The sequence below is a fragment of the Populus trichocarpa genome, chromosome 1, assembly GCF_000002775.5.
Source record: "Populus trichocarpa isolate Nisqually-1 chromosome 1, P.trichocarpa_v4.1, whole genome shotgun sequence".
NCBI classification, from domain to species: Eukaryota; Viridiplantae; Streptophyta; class Magnoliopsida; order Malpighiales; family Salicaceae; genus Populus; species Populus trichocarpa.
The window spans coordinates 11,910,053-11,930,917 of NC_037285.2; the positions used below are offsets into that span (position 1 = coordinate 11,910,053).

The 20,865-nt window shown below is 33.1% G+C and overlaps 1 protein-coding gene, 1 non-coding gene and 1 pseudogene across 2 annotated transcripts; 2 read left to right on the top strand and 1 right to left on the bottom strand.

The window, feature by feature from the left end:
* The first annotated feature begins 844 nt into the window (after nt 1-844).
* On the top strand, nt 845-979 carry LOC112326356 (U6atac minor spliceosomal RNA). Its single transcript, XR_002979992.1, has one exon. It is a non-coding gene; the product is annotated as a U6atac minor spliceosomal RNA (small nuclear RNA).
* Nucleotides 864-6,899, top strand: LOC18094190 (pentatricopeptide repeat-containing protein At5g46580, chloroplastic-like; annotated as a pseudogene).
* Nucleotides 6,900-8,780: 1,881 nt separating this feature from the next.
* Nucleotides 8,781-13,379, bottom strand: LOC18094191 (protein phosphatase 2C 29). The gene is made up of 4 exons (XM_006368366.3): nt 11,355-13,379; nt 10,493-10,606; nt 10,131-10,395; nt 8,781-9,476 (listed from the first exon to the last, which is right to left on the bottom strand). Exons 1-4 carry the CDS (start codon nt 13,200-13,202, stop codon nt 9,352-9,354), a joined length of 2,352 nt encoding a protein of 783 aa, XP_006368428.2. The 5' UTR covers nt 13,203-13,379; the 3' UTR covers nt 8,781-9,351.
* Nucleotides 13,380-20,865: the final 7,486 nt, after the last annotated feature.

A 20,865-nucleotide genomic window follows, 5' to 3' on the forward strand; every position in this document is an offset into this window, starting at 1 on the left:
TGTTTATTTTTGTGGTTGATGTTGAGTTTTGTATATAAGGCCCACCAAAAAAGCTTGAAAAAACAAGAAAAACTAGCTTTTATGGTTGAATTTTGTGCATAATTAGATTATACTCGACCTTAATTTCAACCACAACCACTAAAATAAATGTACTCTTAAGGTTATGAACCACGATGGTGATTCAACCTGATGATAGATGAAGGGGTGGTTTGAGAGTGTAGTAGTGTTATTTTTTTGAAATGTTTTTTTATTTAAAAATATATCAAAATAATATTTTTTATTTTTTTAAAATTAATTGTGATATTAGTATATTAAAATGATTTTAAAATATTAAAAAAAAAATTATCAAATTTTTTATTTGAAAAACGGAGGCGAAAACTTTGAACGGTGGACCATCTTATTTGACAAAATGTCCATAACTTTCAGGCCCGGAAGATAACTATGGCCATCTAGCTCTGCTTGAACATAATTTAGTCCGTAAGACAATATACAATGTCTATCTCGCTGCAACATTGGAACATGAATTTGATATGGAAGACACCGAACATGATAATTGTAAACAGCAAGCTTACACACGTGCATAGATTAATGTTTTGACCACAAGAGTTCAATCGAAGAACCAATTTTGGTGTCTGAAATCTGAATCCAAGAAATATTCGTTGGGGCCAGCGGTTTTGATTTCCTCCAAAAATTGCACTAAAACAATATTCGATGATTTGGGACTTGGCTCGCCAAAATGCACGCACCCTCTTTCGCAATCCCACAACGTTCGGAGAGATTGCTTCTTCAGAGAGATTGCAAGATAGTTGCTCTCTATTTTAGCTCTTTAGCTGCGCGAGCAGCTGTATTCGTAGAAAGGAGATATGGTTGGCATTTCCCCTGACATGTCAGGGACGGGAATAGTCTTCGAGCTCCCCTGTTACTGCACATCTGGTGAAGGCTACCCGCCTCTCAGGCGGATATATAACCTCAATTTAACACGGTGAAAGCCAAAAACGAAGGGGAGAAAGTAAAGACTACTGGTATAGGGTTTCTCTCGTCTTCACTCCTCAGTATCCATCTAGATTTAGATAAGGTGTCCAAAATATCAAGAAAGTGCAGATACGTCTCTCTCTCCAACTGATAGATAGCACAGATATTTTCTTCAACCAGGGAGTGCTCGCCGTGTCTGAGTAATGGCTGCTAGTCTTTTCCACAGCTCTAGATGTCCATTTTACAATACCACAATCAGATACAAAGAGACCCATTTTCTTCTCATTTCTTGCAACTCTTCCACCTCAAAAACACCATCCTCTACAAAACCATCACAAAATCTCTCAGAATCACCCAACCCGAAAAACCCTTCTTTATCTGACCATCTCAAGCCTCTCTGCGCAACCACTCTCACCACCAAAGACCACCAAGCTCAACTTTTGTCCAAACCCAAGTCCACATGGGTCAATCCCACAAGACCAAAAAGATCTTGTTCTTTCACTTCAAAGGCTGACGAGGTCTCTTTACTCTTACAATCCTCAAATTAAAGAGTTGAAACTCTTTGCAAAGAAGATCTGGTGAGGATGAGTTTGTGTCTGTTCTCGAGACATTCCCATATCCACCAACTAGAGAAAATGCTCTCCTGATACGAAATAGCTTAAGACCATGGCAAAAGACTATCTTTTCTTCAATTGGATCAAGACCAGAATTTATTTCCTACGAAACCATATTCTACAATGTCACAATGAAGTCTGTTTTGAAAAAAAAAAAAAAAAATAATTGTTGTTTTTTAAAGTATTTTTAATCTTAAAATATATTAAAATAATAATTTTTTTATTTTTAAAAAATTATTTTTAACATAACATATTAAAACTATTCAAAATATTAAAAAATTAATTTAAAACAAAAAAAATTAATTTTTCATAAAAAACAAATTAAACCACGACCCCAAATGAGAAAGAAGTCTTTAAAATATGAGTTGTAGAGAAATTGTTTGAAATAGAAATAAATAAAAAGTTGATTTAGAGACATGAAAACACTATTTTTAAGGTGTTTATTTATCCTATATAGAGACAACACTTTCATAATACAATTAACCCCTCTAAACTTATGAAAGAATAAGTGGAAAAACAAAGAAAAGAACATACATTTATTTTGTATATATGTTCTCTATGTAATAACATGTTTATATAGACTTGAAACATTATGACTATTAATAAAATAATTATATTTTAAATTAAACTGAATAGTTGTTATTCAATTTTATCAAAACAATTACAAATATCAAAATTAATTATGAAAATTAAAAGAAATAAATTTACAAAAGAATTAATATTGCTGACATATTAAGTTTCATGTGCCCAAGTGTCAAGTGTCATATTTTGATATTATAAATATTCATATAATAATATTAGAAAACTCAATAGAAGAGCTCATCCATCATATCTTTCACTTAATTTACTACACAATAGAAACTCATACTTATAAACACTTAGGAGAGAGTGTTTCTTTCCGATATATAATAAATATCTTTTCATTATTTATTCATTTCAAAACTACACCAACAATCCCCACTAGTTTGTAATGAATGTTTTTTCACTTGATAGAAATATGCTTACAATAAAGTATTTTGCAATTTAAACCTTGTATTAGCATTAGAACTTGAATCCTACTAAAGTTATTGGTGTCCGCAAATTAAACCAAAATTTTTGTTGTGGAATCAAAGACACCACACACACACAATACTATCCAAACTCTTAAAAAGGTTTACAACTGTTTAGTACTTATTTATGGTCACAGCTAAAATATCATTTTCATGAATATTTAGAAGAGAAAACTCTAACTCTTCTCAAAAGTTGCACCACTTTTATATTTATATAGGTGGAATTATAAATGTCTCTATTGCATTAAACACGAACTTTAAATTCCATTAAGAGCCTACATTCATCCTCTTTTATGTAATAGAACGTACTGAATATTACCATAGTAAAGTCCAAAATTAATTATCATTGTTCAACAAATACTAAATAATAACTTGTTATTACCCATTAAACTTAGAGATAAGCTTCTTGCTAATCCGAAGTCAGGTTCCCATTACCAGTATCTTTAATAACGAGTTTTAACCTCATTCCACTAGTTGTTTTCCTTACCATGTCTCTATATAGTTTTTTTATGAGCAAATCCGCTAAATTATTCATAAACTTTACATAGACAATGGTGATTACCTCATTTGAAATCAACTCCTGAACATATCCATGTCGAATACTTATATGTCTTGACTTACCATTGTTAATATTACTATAAGCTCGAGACATAGTTGCATCATAATCACAATATAAAGAAATAGCTGACATAGGTTGTGGCCACAACTTAATATCTAACAATATATTTCTTAGTCATGCTGCTTCTTTACCTGAAGCATCCATAGCAATAAATTCTAATTTCATAGTAGAATGAGAGATGCACGTTTGTTTTTTAGATGCTCAAGATATTGAACCTCCTCCAAGTAAAAAAGACATACATCATGATATAGACTTATTATCACTCGAACTAATTATCCAACTTGTATCACAATATCCTTTCAACACAATTGAAAAATTAGAATAAAACAAGCTCAAATTGATCGTTCTTTTGAGATAACCAAAAACTCTTGCAATAACCTTCTAATTATCCGTATTTAGCTTGCTTGTATATCTTAATAACTTGCATATAGCAAAAATTATATCTAGTATTTTACAATGTATATCATACATAAAACTTCAAATGTCACCAGTATATTCTAGTTGTGCTACCGTTTTATCACAATAATCATTTAACTTCATACTAGAGTCAAATAGGCCTTCTTTATATTGAGATGCTTAAACTTATCAACCATGTTCTCAATATAATATGATTGATTAGGTACACAGTCACTATTATGTTTTTTAACTTTGATACTTATAATTATATCTACTTCACAGAGATCTTTTATTTTAAAAATAGAAGTGAGATACGAGATGCTTAAACTTATCAAGCATGTTCTCAATATAATATGATTGATTAGGTACACAGTCACTATTATGTTTTTTAACTTTGATACTTATAATTATATCTACTTCACAGAGATTTTTTATTTTAAAAATAGAAGTGAGATACCTTTTGGTTCAACTATTTCAAATATATTGGTGATAAAGATTAATATGTCATCTATATAGAGACAAATAATAACACCAAAATCTTTTGTAAATTTAGAATACGTACACTTATTGGCATCATTATGATGAAAACCATTTAAAAAAATTGTTTTGTCAAACTTCCCATTCTATTTTTTCAGAGCTTGCTATAAATCATATAAAGTCTTTACCAATTTACAGATTTTTTTTCATTTTCAGGAAGTATAAAACCCTGAAGTTGTTCTATATACACTTCATCCTTTAAATTTTCATTTAAGAAAGTTGTCTTAGGCTATGTTTGTTTCCCGGAATTCACTTTCCGGGAAATCACTTTCTAAACTTTCATGTGTTTGTTTGCCTTTAGAAAAGTTGGTCAACGAAAAACACTTTCCAGTCAAAGGAAAATTTGGCTTGGTTTCCAGGAAAGTGTTTTCCTGGAAAATTTGGGCGGAAAACACTTTCCGGAAGTTGTGAAAAATTTAGAAATATCATATTATTTGTTGATTATATCAAATTTGGTCCCCAAGCTTTTGATTGCTATATATTTTTTGTTTTGAATATTTATTTTTCAATTTTATCTCTTAAAATTTAACTTTTATATTAACTTTGGTTCTCATTTTTATAATTGTTATTTGCTTTTCCCTTATCATTTTTTTATTGAAATTTTTTATGTATCAAATTTGATCATCATTCTTTTGATTGTTACTTATTTTATTTGAAATAATTTATGAAATGTTAATTATTATTATTTTAATTTCTTCATCTTTCATTTTTTTTTATTTTTTAGATTTGATCTCTATTATTTTGATTATTATTTATTTTATTTGAGATAATTTATGAAATTATATTTTTTTTTCAATTTCATTCTCATTCAACTTTTTAATTTGTAAGATTTGTTCCTCATTATTTTAATAAACTTAAGAAAAATAAAACATTAATAAGTTATTTTCCAGCTCATTTTTCATGACATAACCAAACACTGGAAAATATTTTCCAACTTATTTTTCATTACTCTGTCAAACATCAGAAAATAATTTATTTTCCCGGAATTCACTTTCCAAAAGAAAACTACTTTCCAGCAAACAAACGGAGCCTTAATGTTCATTTGATGAACATACAATTTATAAATTGATGTTAATGCAAATAAAACTCTAATGGATGTAATTTTTGCCACTGCAAATAAGTGCCAAAATAATCAACACTTTCCTTTTAAGTAAAGTCTTTGGCAACTAATATTGCCTTGAAGGTTTATATAGAACTATCAGTATCGTAATTTTTTTAAAATACGTACTTGCATTCTATTGGCTTATAACCTGGAGGTAAATCTACAAGGACTCAAGTATTGTTAGACAATATTGAATCCATTTCATTTTTTATTGCTTTTTTTCAAAAAACAACATCCCTAAATGACATAACTTCACGAAATGTCTTTAGATCATCTTTTATATTTAGGATCATAGATGTCCTTTTCAATGCTATGTTTTTATTACATTCGACTAAAAATACAATTGAATCAGTAGAAATAAAATTTGTTTTTGTGTTTTTTCTTTTTAATTCTTTGACTTCTTAATTCACTTGAACCTATTACTTCTAGGTTTTTATGTTTTTAAGTTAAAATTGAGTGGGAGTCAATATTATTAGATATGGTTCTTTTACATTTAAATTTATTTTCGAACAAGAAAACTTACTGCACTGACTAAGATTTATGTGAAGGCTAGGTGGGCTAAGGACGCAATGGAATTATGGGAACGACTGAGGTCAAATAACTACTGAGGTCGAATAACTGGCCATCGGATTTCATTTTATATAATACATTGTTGAATATGTGTACAGATCTTGGCCTCATGGAGTAGGCTGAGATGTTGTTTGACGACATGAAGAGATCAGAGAAATGTAGGCCAGATAGTTGGGACCTTCACTGCTATGCTGAAGGCTAGATGGTTGGGACCTTCACTGCTATGCTGAATATATATGGTAGTGGAGGGAGAGCTGTTTGAAGAGATGTCTAAGTTGGGTATTGGGCTTAATGTAATGGGGAGCACTTGTTTGGTTCAGTGCTTTGGGAAGGCTAGAAGAATCGTTGACTTTGGTTAAAGTTTTTAATGTTGCGATTGATGGAGGGGTTAAGTTGGATGATAGGTTTTGTGGTTGCTTGCTCTCTGTTGCATCACTAAGTGATGAGAGTGAGGATGTGGCTAAGGTCCTAGCTTGTTTGCAGCAAGCTAATCCAAAGTTGGTTGCCCTTGTTAAATTGTTTGAAGACGAAGAGACTAGCTTTGAGACTCTGAAAGAGGAGTTTAGGGCTGTTGTCAGTGACGCTGCAATTGAAACAAGAAGACCCTTCTGTAAGTGCTTAATTGATATCTGTAGGAAGAGAGATCTTCATGGAAGAGCACATGAGCTGCTCTATCTGGGAATCCTTCACGGATTATACCCAGATTTACACCACAAAACTGTAAAAGAGTGGAGTTTGAATGTCCGCTCACTGTCTGTTGGTGCAGCGCAGCGAGGAGTTGCCCGAGTTATTTTCAGCTGACACACACTGGTACAGGAACTCACAAGTTCTCCCAAGGACTAGCCAATTCCTTTGATTCCCATGTGAAGAAACTTGCAGCGCCATTCAGGCAGAGTGAAGAAAGAGCTGGTCATTTCGTGGCATCGCGAGAGGATTTTGTTACTTTGGGTGCAATCAAGGATTCCATCTTCTGTTATAGCATAAAAGATGAACCAAAATGTAACTACAGATGCTTGAAAATTGTCTGTCTTTAGTTTGTAACATTAGCCTCATGAAAATATCAAATATCATCATCATCATCATCATCATGTTGCTTCTCTGGTGCTCTCTGGTTTGAGTTATTTTGGATATTTATGATTGTCCAATAAATGCTATTGAAATATATCTAAGATGGTCTTTGTTGTTTCTAATAAGATAAGATTTATCATGCACACGACAAGTGTACTCATTATAAAACTGAATTTTTTTTTTTACATAAATAAATATAATCCTTTTTCTTCTAAGAAATAATTAGATTTTTTTTTTTTTTTGGTGAAAATCATGCTTGGTTATAGGTAATTATCATGGAAAATCTTTATGATACCAGTTAGAGGTGATCATTTTCGGTTCGGTTTGGTTTTAAACCAAAAAAACTAACCAAACCAAAATTTATATTTTTTTAAATTTTAAACCAAACCGAACTGACTACCGGTTCAAACCGACCATTTCAGTTCAGTTTTTTTCTTTCAAAACCAACTAATCAGTTGCTAGTTAGGTAATTATCAACAATCAAATAAGAATTTCAAACAAAGTTTACTGTCAAACTATAACAAAACAAAGGAATAATTTCCAAGTGAAACTTCAGCCAGAAAACCAGTAAAAGAGGTCAAAAGGTAACAAGAAAATGCATTTCCTGCTTGAAAACCAAGTTATTCTTTCTTTGTGAGTCCAATAAACAAACACCTTCAGAGTTCAGACACAAAATTAATGAGAAATTCAATATTAAACCAAGTGTGGAAACCAAAGCAGATTTTTTAGAGTATTCTTCTATCTATCCACAAATAATTCAAGAAACCTATTAAAAAAAAACATAAAAACCCAGATCTATTTTCTCAATTAATACAAGCAAGTAAACAATGAAAAAAATACTTGAGTTTATCCATCTCTAGTCACACAAAACTAAGAAATTAGAGAGAAAAGGAAAGAGAGGGAGGAGAGGGGAGGGTGGAGGGAAGGGGGCATGTAGGGGAAATGTGAGCAGAAAATGAGGGAGGGGAGAGTTGACTGCAAAGGAAATAAAAGTAGAAGAATAGGGTTTCAATAAAAAAATAATTTTTTTATATTTAGGTTTGAAGTGGGGTTGAAACTTGGAACTAAACCGGTCCGGTTCAGTTCAATCAATTTCAAACTTTTAAAACCGAAACCAAATCAGTTTTTTTTTATTTTCTAATCAATTAATTCAATTTTTTTTTCGGTTTGGTTTTTTTAATTAATTTTTTTTTTGTTTTTTCAGTTTAGTCGGTTTTTTGGATCACCCTAAGTACTACTAGTATATCTTATAATGTTACGAATTGAAAAATATATTTTTATTTCTTTAAGGTAATGATACTTATTGAATTCGCAGCTGCACTACACTATTTGTAACCAACACAATTATAGAGTAATTAGTTAATTTAAAAAGTGATGGAATAAATTCTCAAAAAAAATTTTACTTTTAGGCATTATTATAGTTAATTTGTAACCAACACAATTACAGATTTCCTTCATCTAATGATTTCGGGAGACATAAAACCATCCATAGGAAGTGATGAAGGCCTTTTTCATATGGGAGAAAATATAAATGTACCAAGGATAAATTAACTAAAAAGACACCCGATATATCTCGATAAATAGATCAATTAACCCTAATCAAGATAAGAAAAATGGTTAATAATAATCTAACCAAACATTCTTTGAACGCTAAATGATTCAGATCAGAATTTTTATTGAGCCAACTCTAGCACCCTAATGCATATCCGCAGAAATACAACTACCTTCCTACTACATCCATGGCTATTTAATACTGTAATTGCAGCTTTTAGGGGTAGTTGTGCTGATAAGTATGGCAATGTACACCCATTTCTTTGTAAAGGCAGAAGATCATAAAATTCCACACAAGGGTATGAGAAGAAAACTCCCATTTCTTTTTAAACCGCAGAGGTGGAAGATCCACCTTCAAAATTACAGAGCTCACCTTTAACCAGGACGTTCTCTAGTTCAGTATACCCCTCACCATATTACAAACGTTCCCCCCCTTCTTTTTGCTCTTAAAAAAAAAAGAAATGAAAAAATGAAAAGAAAGAAAAATAAAGGCAACTATGAATGGAGTGAGCCTCCACCTATGCAAACATCTGTGCCTAAACAAAAAAGGAAAAAGGACTTTTCTTTTTCTTTTAATTCCTAGAGCAGTTGCTAACCCCCATCCATTGTTTTGCCTGATTGCTTTTTATCCTCAGGACATCTACCGAGCTATTGACAGACACCTAGCATTAGTATTTGCCCAAATCATTTGGGACTTTACCCCTGTTATACTGTATACCACCCCAAGTAAGGTTCTATGAGCCATCAAAAATGGGTCAGAATTGAAACTCTCTAAACTGCTCACAGAAAACTAGACCGGAGAATTGAAACTCCATCCCAAATAGTGTAGAAAGGTCATCAGCAGTTGAGACATCGCCCAAAGTACGAAGACTTTTAAAGGTACTTTCCTGATGATTTCCAGATTCTTCCTTCAAGCGATATCACCATAACAGTAACATCATCATGGTACTTTCTGCGATCTCCTTGTGGGATGTCCAGTAATTCATGGAAATCCATCCCTGCAGACAATCCATGGAGGATGAAAATCAGCACTGCTCAAACATCTGGAAAGCTTAAACTAAGGTAAACATGAAGAATAGAATGCACCGGTCTTACTTGTGCGACATGAATAAACATTGTTCAAAATAAATCCCCAGAAATAGCATGCATCTAATAACGAACTTGGATGGACAACCACACTCCCCCTTGAAGACCCAGGTTGCAGCATGTCATTTGCAAATTAAATATCTATCTAACAACAGAAGTCAGCTAGACTTCTAACAGCAAATAAGAAACCAATGATGGTCAAATATTGCTGTGATGCAACAATTTTATATGGCAGAAAGTGACCTTAGGGCAGAAAAATAAGGTTTCCCGGGGCAGAACAGGAAACCAAGAAGAATGAAGGTTGGTCCCTAGACAAAAGGAAAGTCGATCTAATATCTGCATCACAAATTGCAGAATCACACAAGTGGGACAGCAGGAATAACCATGCAATATCACCTTCCACTTTATTATTATGGGGAAGTTTTTAATTGTGTATGGGACAGCAGGTACCCCACATTTTGCTACCTGGCTTTCTGGGAAATAGATGTTTTTCCCCTTTATAGACAAGCAAAAGCGGATGTGAATATCAAGCAATTGATATAAACCAAAAAGATAACCAGGTTTACCAGCTTTCCTTGCTGCACGAAAAAGAAGCTCCTCTATCAGGTGCTGTGCAGGGTCTCCATCTGGAAACTTCTCCATGAAACTCTCAATATGAGAAACCACTTCCTGATTGGTCAGATACTGATATAATCCATCAGATGAGAGAACTAAAAATTGATCTCTTGGACACAGTTGATGGTGACGAAGAGAAGGTGAACAGGATATATACGGTGCAGTACCGATATACTCATTTCGGAACATTTCCAGCAAGGCATCATTCAACTTGGGCTGTGCCGACATAAATTGTTGTGAGTCAATAAGTATCGATAACACACGATCCTCAACCGAGATAAAAATATCTACATTAAAAGTTTATTTCAAGTACCCTTTTCAGAAATCCTGCCCCAAACGCTCTGGTAACCATCAGACGACCTTTCACCCTGTCATTCACAATGCACTGGTTATCGTCTGGGTGCTCGTTCTTGATTCTAATGACTTCCTGCATAGGTTGAGCAAAGATGAAAACTTATCAGCCGCTTCATCTACCAACAACAAGGCCCACAAAACAATGAAGATCACAAAAGTTATAATTGCACTGCACATGAAAGACAAAATGCACAAAGCAAGCATGCACATGCATGATGAAAGATCTGTTTTTCTTCTTCTTCTTTTTTTCTCCTTGGTGGTAGCAGAAATATGAATATTCATCGCTCATCACAGAAAGAATATACAAGTGGCAAATCTTCATGCTACCAGAAAAAAATATCAAAAATACCAAAAACATACTTTAATCCTTCCAGACCAAGACAGATAAAATAATCGTTTGGTTCAAGCACCAGCAAAGTCGTAGCAAGGAAGTTCAAATACTTAATTCTCTATGCTAAATAGCAAGGCTCTCAAACTTTCATATAATGTTGAAGGCATCAACTATTGCCATACAAGCATGTAACTTATTGATCAGCTTGAGCGTCTAAAGCAAATTACCTATACACCTCTGCACTTAACTTCTTGAAGTTTATGGTGACGAAAAGCAAGTGAAAGTCCCAGTACATATATGAATAGTCAAGACAATATCTCATACTGATTCTAAGCACCAGCCATTGTTTAATGAAAAAATAAACTTATAGACTAATGAACAGACAAACCCCGCCCACCATGGAATTCTTACCAATGTAAAGTGATCAACAAAAGCATTCAACTATTTCTAACAAAAAAGTAAATTCAATTTACCAGAATCGAAAACTTACTTCTTCAATGTTTGTGCTGTGATCAGTAGATAGCTGCAATGCAGTCAATCTCGTTTCAACTATTGCCTCTGTGCTTAGTTCATTTTCATTCACACTGGAACCAACTTCTTGTGGCTCATACTGTGCAACAATTGCCCTGCTATCACCCACATTCATCACATACACATCTTCATCCCTCATCAACACAGCCAACAAACATGAACCCATCAATGCCAACTCTGGATTGGTATCCAACACCTTATCTGTCATATCCAAGTACGCTAATTCAGTCGCTTCTAATGCCCTCGACAATGCCCCCAAAACCAGCTCATGGTCAACCGGTCCTGCCTTCCACTTCCTCTTCAAAACCCTTTCCTCTACTTTACTACTCTCCACCTCCACCTCCACCTCCACCTTCCCCTTCCCCTCCAATCCAAATTTCCATGGAAACAACTTCCTCTCCTTATGTTTCGACAACCCTTGTTTCAATTTTGACAACAATAACCACCTTCTGCTAACAGGTGACCCGGCATTACCAACACTAATTGCATCATCTACAGAAAAAGCAAACCTATCTGACCCCGAAAGATCAAGCCCATCTTCAATATCATCCTCCGCTAGAAACTCCCATAACCTCCTACTCCGGGTACTGGCTGTCCCCTCCGTCTCCTCTGGTTGAAACGTAACCCTCTTCACTCTATCCTGATTGACCACATTAGATGCCATTCCACAAATTAAACCATCGCCATCCTTTTTAACACAAACTTCCTCTAAAGGATCTGTTTTTGACACCAAATTGCATTCACTTATCACAATTGAACCCTTCACGTCACTTGCACCACTCTTTTCCATTAATGGGTCAGTTTTACTTTCAATTCCCTCAGCGTGAATAGTCTCTTGAGGCTCCTCTCCAGCAACCTCCCAAAACAAACCTTGAAGTTCATTAAAAACAGCTCTATAAAGATTCCCCATCAAGAATTCCGGCGCATCAGGTCCATTAAACCCATCATAAACCCCAACAAACAACCACCCGTGTTCCTCGGATACAACCACATGCACCCTATCCTCTCCTGCCTTCCCTAATGCCCACTGCACACTGTCACCTTCTTCTCTCCCCTCCCTCTCCTCTTCAATCCCCGAGTTTTCCCTCCGGTTCACAAAATTCAACACCGGAACAACCCACGGCCGATTCTTCTCAGATATATTCCGATAAATCGCCTTTTTAATCCTCGAAATACCCTTCCCCCTCCTCTTTTTGTTTTTTGCATAAATGCCACCAAGTGGAGCAGAAAAATGCACCCGCCCGCCACTCCCATCGGTTGCTCCAGCAGTATTCGGGTCAAGCGGACCGGACAGGGCGCCTCTCTCGATCGGACCCGACATAAAAAAACCCTCCCCTCCACGTGGCACTGGCTGTAACGGCAACGCACTAAACGACGCCGTGCTCTCAAAACCAGTCACATTATTCACAATACTGCCAGTGTTATTAACCCTTACACCTCCACTAGAAGAAGTAACAAAACCGCCACTATTATTAGAAGAGTTAATAACATCAGCGGCATCGTCGTAGATATTGTCAAGTTGGAGGACAGTTCTAGGAGTGGAAGTATTGGCAGAAACAGAAGCGCCGGAAATGGACTTGAAACCGGTTTCGGGTACCGGCCGGGTCGGGGAGAAACGGAGAGAGTGAGAAGGAGAGAGAAAGCGATCGGAGGGAGTAGGGGAGAGAAAACGGTTGGAAGATCGGACGTAACAGAAGGAGTGACCTAGGGTTTCATCTAACGGCTCAGAAGCAGTGAAAATCAAGTCCTGTTGATTGTTGTTTGGCGGTTTGAAGCAAGGGAAGATTGTGGAGAGTCCACTTCCCATCACATTTGATAGTCTCCTCCCCCTCTCTTCCACTTTCTGTTTGGGAGCTCAGAAAATCAAAGAAAATGAATTTGTTTTTTTCTCTCTCTTTTTTTTCAAGTTTCAAAGAGAGAGAAAGTAACTAAAGGGAAGACAGAGAGGAGACTTGTTTATTTGATTTCCTTTTTCTTTTCTTTGTACACACACACACATATATGCACACGGAGGGAGAGACGGGTTTTTGAGGGAGTGAATTTGAATTTTGTTTTTTTGTTTGGGTGATCTGTTGGGTACAGTTGTTTTTTTTTTTTTGGTTGACGGTTACACCTGGCCATTTTTAGCTAGGTGTGAGGCGTGGGCTCCAGGTAAGCTGGCCAGAGGATAGTATGCGGGGTCTTAGTTTGGGCACGCCACGTGGCAAAGTGCCAGACTGGTTAGTTTTTGACGGAGTGATGAATGAAGGTTTAGGTTTTATACGGTAAGGAAAGTGGTTCGGTCAACGAAAATGAGTTAGCTGGGTCGGATTTGGATGGAGAGGCCTTGTCTCTTTTGGAGTGAGGGTGTTCTTGTCTTCTCCCGCTGTTGGCGGCTTGGCGCGAGCGAGTAGGTGTTCTTGGTTTTTTGAGAAAAGCCCGGGCCCAAATGGGCGAGTTTTTGTTTTGCATGATAATTTTACCTTTAAAAATTATACTTTTAATATTTTCGTATAGAAATGATATAATTGTAAAATTTACCAATAATTTACTATAATGATGGAAAAATTATGATTTTTTATTTTTTAAAAAAAATAAGTTGTTTTTATATTTTTTTCTCCTTGTACTTGATATTTTAATCATTTTACGCTTTGCCTATTTATCACCAGTTTTTTTTTCTTATTTTAATTTTTTTCTTATATGTTTTCATTTTATTTTTTACATTTTTTTGGAAAAAAATATTATTTTTTACACTTTGAATATTTTTCATTTTACACTTGGCCTATTTATATCATTCTTTTTGTTCTTATCTTTATTTTTTTTCTTTATATTTTTTTTTTTGAAAAATCATTATACAAAGACTAAAAAAATGGTGTTTCATTATAGTAATTGCAACATCGTTCCATTTTTCTACTACGTTAAAAATTATCTTGAGATCTTACATGTTTTTATTATACACATATGATATTTACTATATTTTATTATATATAAGCATTAACCTTTTGATTCACAATTATATTTTTTACTCGATGTCAAAAAAAGTGTTATTAACACCTACACATTAATTTTTTTGTATTAGAAAAAAAATTATTCAACCTGCAGCGAGATGAGTAGAATTGACGTGTTAACATTTTGTTTTTTTGCATTTATTGGCATAGATGGTTCTTGATGTATTTAATTAAATGCATGCATCGGCTTTTAAATTTATAATTAGAATTTTTAAGAAAAAAAACACACATTTGAAAGGTTATATATATTTTTTCTTTTTGCCAAAAAAATTATCCAACCCGCTACATAGCGCGGGTCAAATAACTAATACATAACGATTGATAGTTTGATTCCTCGTGTTATACTATGAGATTGAGTTTTTTTTCTCAATACAAAAAACAAAGTATTGGCGTTGTTAATATTTTTCTACCAGCAGGAAAATTTTTACTATAAACTAAAAAGTTTATACGTGTATTGAATAAAATAAATTGATAATTATATGTTTCAATAAATGATAATAAATCTATTAAAAACAAAGTGTTTTTTCCATTTAAAATTAGTTCCTGAAAGTTTTTATTGGTTTAAATCAATAAAATCAAATTTTATTTTACCAAATTGAGCATTAACTCGACATAAAAAATTATTGAGTTTTTAAGTTTGGCAATATGAGAGTATATAGTTTTCCAGATTTCCCCCCCTCTATGGCCTTTGTCATAGGATTTTAAAGGGCAATGGGGATCAGTTAGAGGCCATGAGCTGGGCTATCCTTACCCTTTGATTTCGATCAATGAATCCAAGCCATCCGTCGAGATTAAGGATCAGCCTTTGTAGTGTTTCAGAGATGACAAAGGAAGTACACTGGCAGACATGACTGGTCGAGGTGTGGGTTTTGGCTTTTTATAGCAGCACCTTCAGGGCTGTAAAAGAGCCTTTGTTTTGTCTGGGTAAAAATGCAAAATGCAGGTTGTGAGAGTGTATGTTTCTTGTCTTGTTTGGGTAAGAGATGAGGGAGAAATAGGCCTTGTAAGGTGGTGACAGAACCAAGCTCTTCTGGGGAGCTATTGTTTTGTCCAAGACTAATTAAAACGACGTTGTTATGAATCAAAACAAACTGTTTTGGTCAAAATGCACTGTTTTATTTAAATGAAGTAACGTCATTTAGATAACCCTATGTTAATTAGGTTTTAATCCGGGATTTGATTAAAATTCAATTTAATTTCTAATCTCTTGATTTTACACTTGTAATTGTTTTTCAACTTTCAATTTCGTGCAATTTTACCTTTATGAAACTCAATTATCAACTCTGATTTAATTGTTTTTTTTTTTTAATCATTGGTTTTTTATTAATGCAAATTGACCTCGGTAACAATATTTGATTCCAACTATATTGTCGGCACTTATTCAAATAACAAAACACTAGCTAACAAAACTTGACTCCTTCTTCTACTTGCCTGTGTCGGACACCACCCACAATGGACTAATTCAACTCCATTAAATCCTTAACAGCTACATGAACTTTGGATTCTTGATAGGCACAAGTAGAGATCTTCGTGGCTTATCAATATCAAAACTTGGAAAGCTAGGATTGAATCAAGCAATAAATAGGGTGAGATCGAAAGTTGTATTTGTCCTGGCATGATCGATGATGATGAAACACGAATTCATCTTCACTCTTCTTTGTTCTAATCTCCAAACCCACAAAAAAAAAAAAAAGGAATTACCTTTTAAAGTAAGTTTTATTTAAAATATTACTTGGCAGCTTTATATTTTTACATTTGATAAAAAAAAAAGTTTTATTTAAAATAAATAAATAAAGGCAACCAGCAAGATATATAATTAATCATCTAGGTGGTAGCCCAGTTGTAAGAGCTTGGGACTAGTGACGGAGGCAGGAGGAGGCTGGCAGGGGCCCGGGCCCCTGCAAGGAAATTTTTCCCAGCCTCTCCCTTTGTAAAATATTTAAAATTTTAATTTTTTTAAAATATTTCTTTTAATTTGGCCCCCCTTACTTTTTTCTTCTTGCTCCGCCTCTGCTTGAGACCAAGAGGTTTGCTCCCTTTGTGCTCTCAGGTTCGAGCCCTGTGGTTGCTCATATGATGGTCACTAGAGGCTTACATGGTCGTTAATTTCAGGACTCGTAGAATTAGTCGAGATGCGCGCAAGCTGGCCGGACACTAAAAAAAAATTATTGAAAAGGAAGAGAGAGCCTCGAATAGGAGTAGTAAATAAAAAAGAAGAACTCTGCATGTGAAGGCGGGGAAATCTCTCTCTCTGTCTCTCCCCCCACCCTCCCCTCCCCTCCGGGCGCAAGTCAAAGAGTTTGTTGGCTGATAAGAATTTTTGAAGCAAAACGACAAGGAGCATGTGATACCACGCGCGCGCAGGTGGCATGTGGACTGCAAAACATACGGTTTATAATGCTAGGTAGCAATTAGCATGGAATGAATGGCACTAATGGAAGAAAAGCAGTTTGATGCGTTAAAGCATGGAGAATGGGAACGTTGACTACGTAGCCGCTCCATTACTCAAAGTACAAAATCATCATGTGGGTCAATGTTGTTGGATAAGACTACATAAAGGAAGGCTGGTGTATGTTTCCATCCTGTTTTAAGATTCTCTGTTGTTCTTAATAGTGCAATTATGTTGCTAATTATGGTTAATATGCATCTCATATTTAAAGATTCTCTGTTGTTCTTAATAGTGCAATTATGTTGCTAATTATGTGGTTGCTATGCACATCATACATGTGCGTGATATTAGTTATATATGCTCATAGTTTTCATATGCTGCTACTCAATTACAATCCAGACAACTTTAATCAATTAAGAATTTTTTTTTCGGTAATAGTTACTTTTTAAAACATATCAAAATAATATTTATTTATAATTATAATTTATATTTAGGAACTAATCAGTCACACACATCAAAAATCATTTATCATAAATTAAACTGAGATATTAATTAAGTGTGACTTGATTGAAAGTAATTTTAGAAATTAAGCACTGGAATGTATTTAATTCAGGGATTATAATTCTAGTTTTAGAATAATCAAGTAGAGACTTAATTGATTAAATTTATAAAATTATCTTTAATTATATATGGATATTATTTAAGAGGAAAACAAATATTTAGCTATTTATAGTATTTTCATGATTCTCTATAAATATAAAACGATGCTTTTTATTTTTTTAAAAGGTTGTTTGTTAGATAGAAAAATCACGTAAGCCATAAAATAAAGAGTTAACACTCTACGCACAACAATCCTTCTCTCCTAGATAGGAATTTAGGAGATTTTTCACTGGTGGTTTGTGTGAATTACCGCTGAAGGCCGAAGAATTGGACAACTTGTGGTTTGTGACAATCCAACCTTTAAAAAATTATTCAAAGCCAATGAATATTAGATCTTCAGGTAATAAATCACTAAACAATACTAAATTTGTCTAATGAGATCCTAAGAACTTTCAAATAATTTTGTTTTATAATTTTCACTGCAAGTATGATATTCAGTAGTCCAACATTAACTATATTTATAATTTTTAATATTTACAAACAAAGTACCCTAGTGTCTACGAACTAATTATATATTTGAATATATTTAAGTATCTTGCAATGATTTTTTAATTAACAGTGCACACACTTTTTTTTTTAACGACAACTGTATATAAAATATCCTATCATGCTAATGATCGATATTTGAATATATTCGCGAATGTTGTAAATATATAGTAAAATATCTAATTCATGGAGATTTTTCTTTTTTATTCATCACACTTTTTTTCAACAACGAATGATAAATCTATGAGGTATTAACTTATTTGATTCTTTTATACATATTATAATGCCAATTTCAAATTGAAATTATAACTAGAAAATTTCTCATGAATTTATAAATTCATATATAGATAATCTATATAATAAGGTTCTTGGAGATAAATTTATTTTTCATTTAAAGAATGAACCTCAGATGCGCCTACAAAGTTAAAAAAATAAAATAAAAAAATAAAAACAACTAAAAGAATTTGGGTTGGTTATTCATATAAAGAGTGCACCAAGTTAATATATTATTTTAATTATATGACAACATATTTGTTCTGCAGTTCAATCGGTTAATATGTGATGTTAACCGAGTGTCGGGTGGGGGGTAGACGACCTGACGCTTGTGTTTGTTTATCTTTAAAAAAAATAAAAGGAGTACACAACAAGTTGTTTGCCCTGTAGAAAAATAAAAAAAGTTGACCTATAATTTTTTTATTGTTTTTTTTTAAATTTTATTATTTAATATTAAATTTTTTTATTAAATTTTATATTTCAGTATCAAGTGAATCTTTTTTTTATATATTTTTTTATATAATAAATTAAAAAATTTAACTCTTAGTGGAATCTATAATTCTAATAACGGATTTGACGAGTTTACTTGGATGAATCTGATATGTTTATTTTTTTCTTTGATATATTTTTTTGAATTTACCTAGTTTATAATTTCTATATAATTTAATTTAAAACTTAAATTAAGTAAAAAATTTACAAGTTTTAACTATTGTAATAAATTTAATAACAATACTATAAATTTTTGATAATTTAAATATTATTTTTTCATATTTAAATTTTTTTTGTTGAAGCGGCATTTGGGCAATGACCTGGTTAATATTAAACAAAATGATTTATTTTGCAGACAAAAGAGAGACCGAAGATTAAAAAAAAGAAAAGGAAAAGGAAAAGGATGATAAATAATTCACACAAAAAATATTCCACGCGCTTTACGCGGTTCACTGTTTTGTGCGTTTGCTCGTGGGATATATTTTCGAGTACAGAGAAAGCAAAATAGGAGTGGAATTAAGGAAAAAAAAAAAAAAACTTGTCAAAAAACAAAAGAAAAATGAAAAGAGTTTTGAGGCGAGGGATTTGATTTTGATAAAGAAAGAAAACACTGGAGGGTAGTGTTTGTGGTGCCGGAGTGGGGTCCATGGTGAATCAGTTGGTCAACGACCTTAGACAAATGCTGATATGTGGGGTCCACTTTAGTGACTGGACCTTTGAAATGATGTCATCTCTGTCGGACTTCTTTAGTTTTTCATTTACACATCTCAAGTCATCTTATTTAGTATTTACTACACCTACTCCAATAATATTTTACTGTTTATTTTTATAACCCGCAAATAAGATTTTAGGTTATTTTATAATACAAAGAAACATATCAGCATAATAAATATATTTTTTAGCATAATAATTTTTTTAATTGAAAATAAAAATAATATGTTTACACTTAATAAAATAAATTAAAAAAACATAAATCAATAAATTAAAAACATTATAAATAATAATTAAATATTAACACAAGAAGCTAATATTTCTAGAGAAAAAAAACAGATATATATATATATATATGCAAATATTTTATTTATATTATCTTTTTTATTTTATTTTAAGGATTAATTATGGTTATCAAATTTTATTTTAAGGATTAATTATGGTTATCAATAACAAACACATATAATAAGAATACAGCTTATTCATATAAAATATAACAGGAAAGAATTTAAAGATAAATTACAATAATATGCTTGAAGTATTATAAGATTTTTAAAAATATTAACTAAATTAAAAAAAAAACGTAATGAAATGTAAAAAATAAAAGGCAGGGCCCGCGCGACATGTTTATTGTTTTTTCAGCCCAGTCTGACATTAAATTAAAAGTTAAGCTCGTTTTTTTGTTTTTTTTTGTCAAAAAGATCGTTAATGTGTTCATATTATATTTTAAATTTGGACTTGTTAATGCGCGTCTCGTGATGGCGCCATGAGAGATAACATGGTGGAGACTCCAGAGGTTCTTCATTTCACAAGGTGTCGAAACTATAAAAAGGGTTGGATGGCAATTAAAAATGATAACGACAGGCTTCATCAGGGCTTTGTTTTGGAGACTTTTCGTGGAGCTTTGACTGCCAGGGAGTTCGATATCTATGATTATGAAGTGTGCCACCAGCGCCTCTATATTGGAGGGAGGTGACTGAATCCTTCACTATTTCAAGATATCTCCGATAATTCTAGAATGAGATGCAACCTGAACAAATAAAGAATAATCTTTATGATGAAACCATCTAAGATTAGATAATATCCATGAATTGTATCTTCATCTCTCAACTTTTTTTTCAATAAAACAGTGTTTCTCAAGGTTTCTAGAAGGAGAGAACCGTTGGTATTTGCCATGGATGGGAATTCACTGAAATAGGTCATAAAAATATAATTTAGAACTTGAAGGCATGTTCACGATTCATATTCCTTTTGGAAAGACAGAAACTCTTAACGTAAACATTGAACTAGCAGATATATCATTATCAACTAGATTTTTTTTATTATTATTAATATGGATGTTTAGACCAGTTTGCGCGCACCTCGACTAATCCAACAGGCTCTGAAGTTAACGACCATGTAATTCTCCAGTGACCATTATATTAGCAACCACAGGGCTCAAATCTGAGACCATAAAAAAAACAAATTTTTTAATC